The sequence below is a fragment of the Lottia gigantea genome (assembly GCF_000327385.1).
Source record: "Lottia gigantea unplaced genomic scaffold LOTGIsca_555, whole genome shotgun sequence".
Taxonomy (NCBI): domain Eukaryota; kingdom Metazoa; phylum Mollusca; class Gastropoda; family Lottiidae; genus Lottia; species Lottia gigantea.
The window spans coordinates 36,500-39,296 of NW_008709904.1; the positions used below are offsets into that span (position 1 = coordinate 36,500).

The 2,797-nt window shown below is 35.3% G+C and overlaps 1 protein-coding gene across 1 annotated transcript; it reads right to left on the reverse strand.

Annotated features, from left to right (window-relative positions):
* Nucleotides 1-812: 812 nt before the first annotated feature.
* Nucleotides 813-1,385, reverse strand: LOTGIDRAFT_175927 (hypothetical protein; the record flags this gene model as incomplete). Its single annotated transcript, XM_009063134.1, has 1 exon — nt 813-1,385. One exon carries the CDS (start codon nt 1,383-1,385, stop codon nt 813-815), a length of 573 nt encoding a protein of 190 aa, XP_009061382.1.
* Nucleotides 1,386-2,797: the final 1,412 nt, after the last annotated feature.

A 2,797-nucleotide genomic window follows, 5' to 3' on the forward strand; every position in this document is an offset into this window, starting at 1 on the left:
ACCAGAACCAGAACTTGGCGGTTGACGTCGATTTCCAAGACATTATCGTATTCGGCAAACAATAGCAAATTAAGTGGATTTTGTGGAGTATTTTCGAATCTGAATTTTAAAGACAACATTCCTGACGACTTGGGATGAAAATTGGCTTGATCAGCTCCGTGGTCATTGGTCAAATCAAATCCAAAGAGTGTGTAGCCTTTAATGTAGTCGTTGTAGGACAAATGCAAAACTTCCTTAGTATTTAATATTCCCAATCTTTTCAAATCAAATCTAAATAGGGAGTCGTGGCTTGTTGATGTGTAAAATGGGTGAAATATTCACCCACCACATCACCATTTTGGTTGCTGTCTTTCCAATTGGATGCGAACGTCGACCCCGACTACTAAAAAACACAAATCCATGTGTAGCCGGGATTGCATTTCAAACACTGAACTTTCACCCATCCTTTTTCTTCTGGCTCCCAACGCTTGGTTTACGACGGGTACGACAGCATCATCGGCACCGGTTTCAACGGCTTGTTGGTCGGTCGTGTCTTTCTCCCACATCACTTGCTGATTTATGGAGTGCTGGAAACAAGCTGTAAAAGATAACCTTCCCCAAGTTGGAAAGGAAGTGCTGAAAGTCGACCGTGGCAAAGAAACCGTCAAGGGTGGATTAAAAAACATTCTACAAAAGGCCGTCAAACCTGCCATGTTGCAAATGACTGGCCAAAGACTAGTGACTGCGCTTTTTATAGGCGGGAAACTGGAAAAAGGGCTTTGGTTTGGATAAAAAAGATCACGTGGTATTTATTTTTTTAAACTTTAATTAATTCAACTTAAATCCATTAACTCTAACATATTGTCATTCATAAATCCTAAAAATGTTTCGCCATCTTCAAAAGACAAACAAGGAAAATAGTGATGGGCCCAAGCATGGACTAAACGATCGTTTTCGGTCAGATTAGATTGGAACACCGATAAAGCACGGGGTGACGGTACGTGGAATTTATGCCACAAGTAAAAGAAACAATAATGCCCGCAGACAGCACTTTGATTTCCTTGAATCCTCCGGGTATTGTGACGTAAGGGTCCTTGACGCCTCGCAAAGTCGGCAAAATCTTGGCCATACACTTCTGGGGAACATCCAAACGAGTCGAAGAAATCACAATGGTCTTTATCGCACACAAAAACTGTCCAATGTTTTCCAGGCTGGCCTGCGTCGTCGGTATTCACAACGTACGCTGAAGGATAGCGTGTTGGCTGTAAGGTTTGTAGTTGATTTCTGGCTAACACGCCAGCAAATTGTTCAGGGATGTGGCAGGCCAATCCTTCCTCCAACTGTGAAGTATACAGAGGTTTACCAATCCACCAAAACTTGGCGGTTGACGTCGATTTCCAAGACATTATCGTATTCGGCAAACAATAGCAAATCGAGTGGATTGTGTGGAGGATTTTCGAACCTCAATTCCAAAGACAAACTTTCTGACCACTTGGGATGAAAATTGGCTTGATCAGCTCCGTGGTCATTGGTCAAATCAAATCCAAAGAGTGTGTAGCCTTTAAAGGGGTCTAGATTGTTATAGAGTGTTATTAAATGTGTGGAATATCTCCTGGATTGTTAATCTTTTACAAAAAAAATATTTAAAAAAATTCTCGAAAAGTTTTTTTTTTTCAATATAGTATAGTTTATTTACAAAAATATAAAAACACGAACATATACCATACATAATATATACTTATTATATCATATTACATATAACATGGTTCAAATGAAAATACATGTAAAGATATAGTGTTAAAAGATATTGTTTTATACTATACTTTGAGGAGTTTATGAAAGAGTTGATAGCGTAGAGAGTGAGAAAATAGAAATAGGTGACCAGTATAGGAAAGATTAAAGGAAAGTTGTACGTCACTCCGTCTTGTACTTCGTGTGAATTTTAATCAAGATATTTTGAGTTCTTGTAAAGTTTCAAATAGAATATCCCAATTGCCATTTAAAGTTTCGTTATTTATTTTCATTTGGAGATATCTTTCAACTACAATATTATCGATGAGATAGTTAATTGGAGCTGGGAAAGTTGGTATTATTTTTAAAAATCTTGACCTATAAATGAAAAATTTCGAATGCAGAAGAAGCCAATTTAGAGGTACAATTAAAGAATTTGAGCCAAACATAATAATTTGTAAAGTTAATACATCCATATGGAGAATAGTAGTTTCATTGATAATATTCATAAGTTTATCCCAGAGTATTTTAATATATGAACAATCAAAGAAGAGATGTTCTAAAGTTTCAGGTTGTTGGTGGCAAAAGGTACAAGACTCTTTATTTTATGAAGAAAATAATTTACGGGTAGTATACGGTGTAAAATACGATATTGAAACCAGTTTATCTTGGAATTCTTTGAAATATTAAAATGAAGCATATAGTTTTTACTCCAATCACACACTCTATAGCCTAACGTATAATATTCAATTTGTGATTTTATAGAAATATTTTCTCTTAATATATCATAAATATGGCTACTGCCTTTATTTTTCTCAAACAGTAGTTCTAAATGAAACGGGACAAAAGGGCGACATATAGTTGTAGTAGGACCTTCTATATTAATCGTATTCATATATGATTTCATTGCTTTTATTAAAGAGATATATTCTAAAAAATTTGTTTGTAAACTAGGATATTTATGTTGGAACTCATTAAAATTTACAAAATCTCCATCTTCATTCCAGAGAACGGAGATAAAAATAATATTATGGTTAAAATATCTGGAGTAAAACATAGATTTATTATCAAGTTTTATAGAATGATT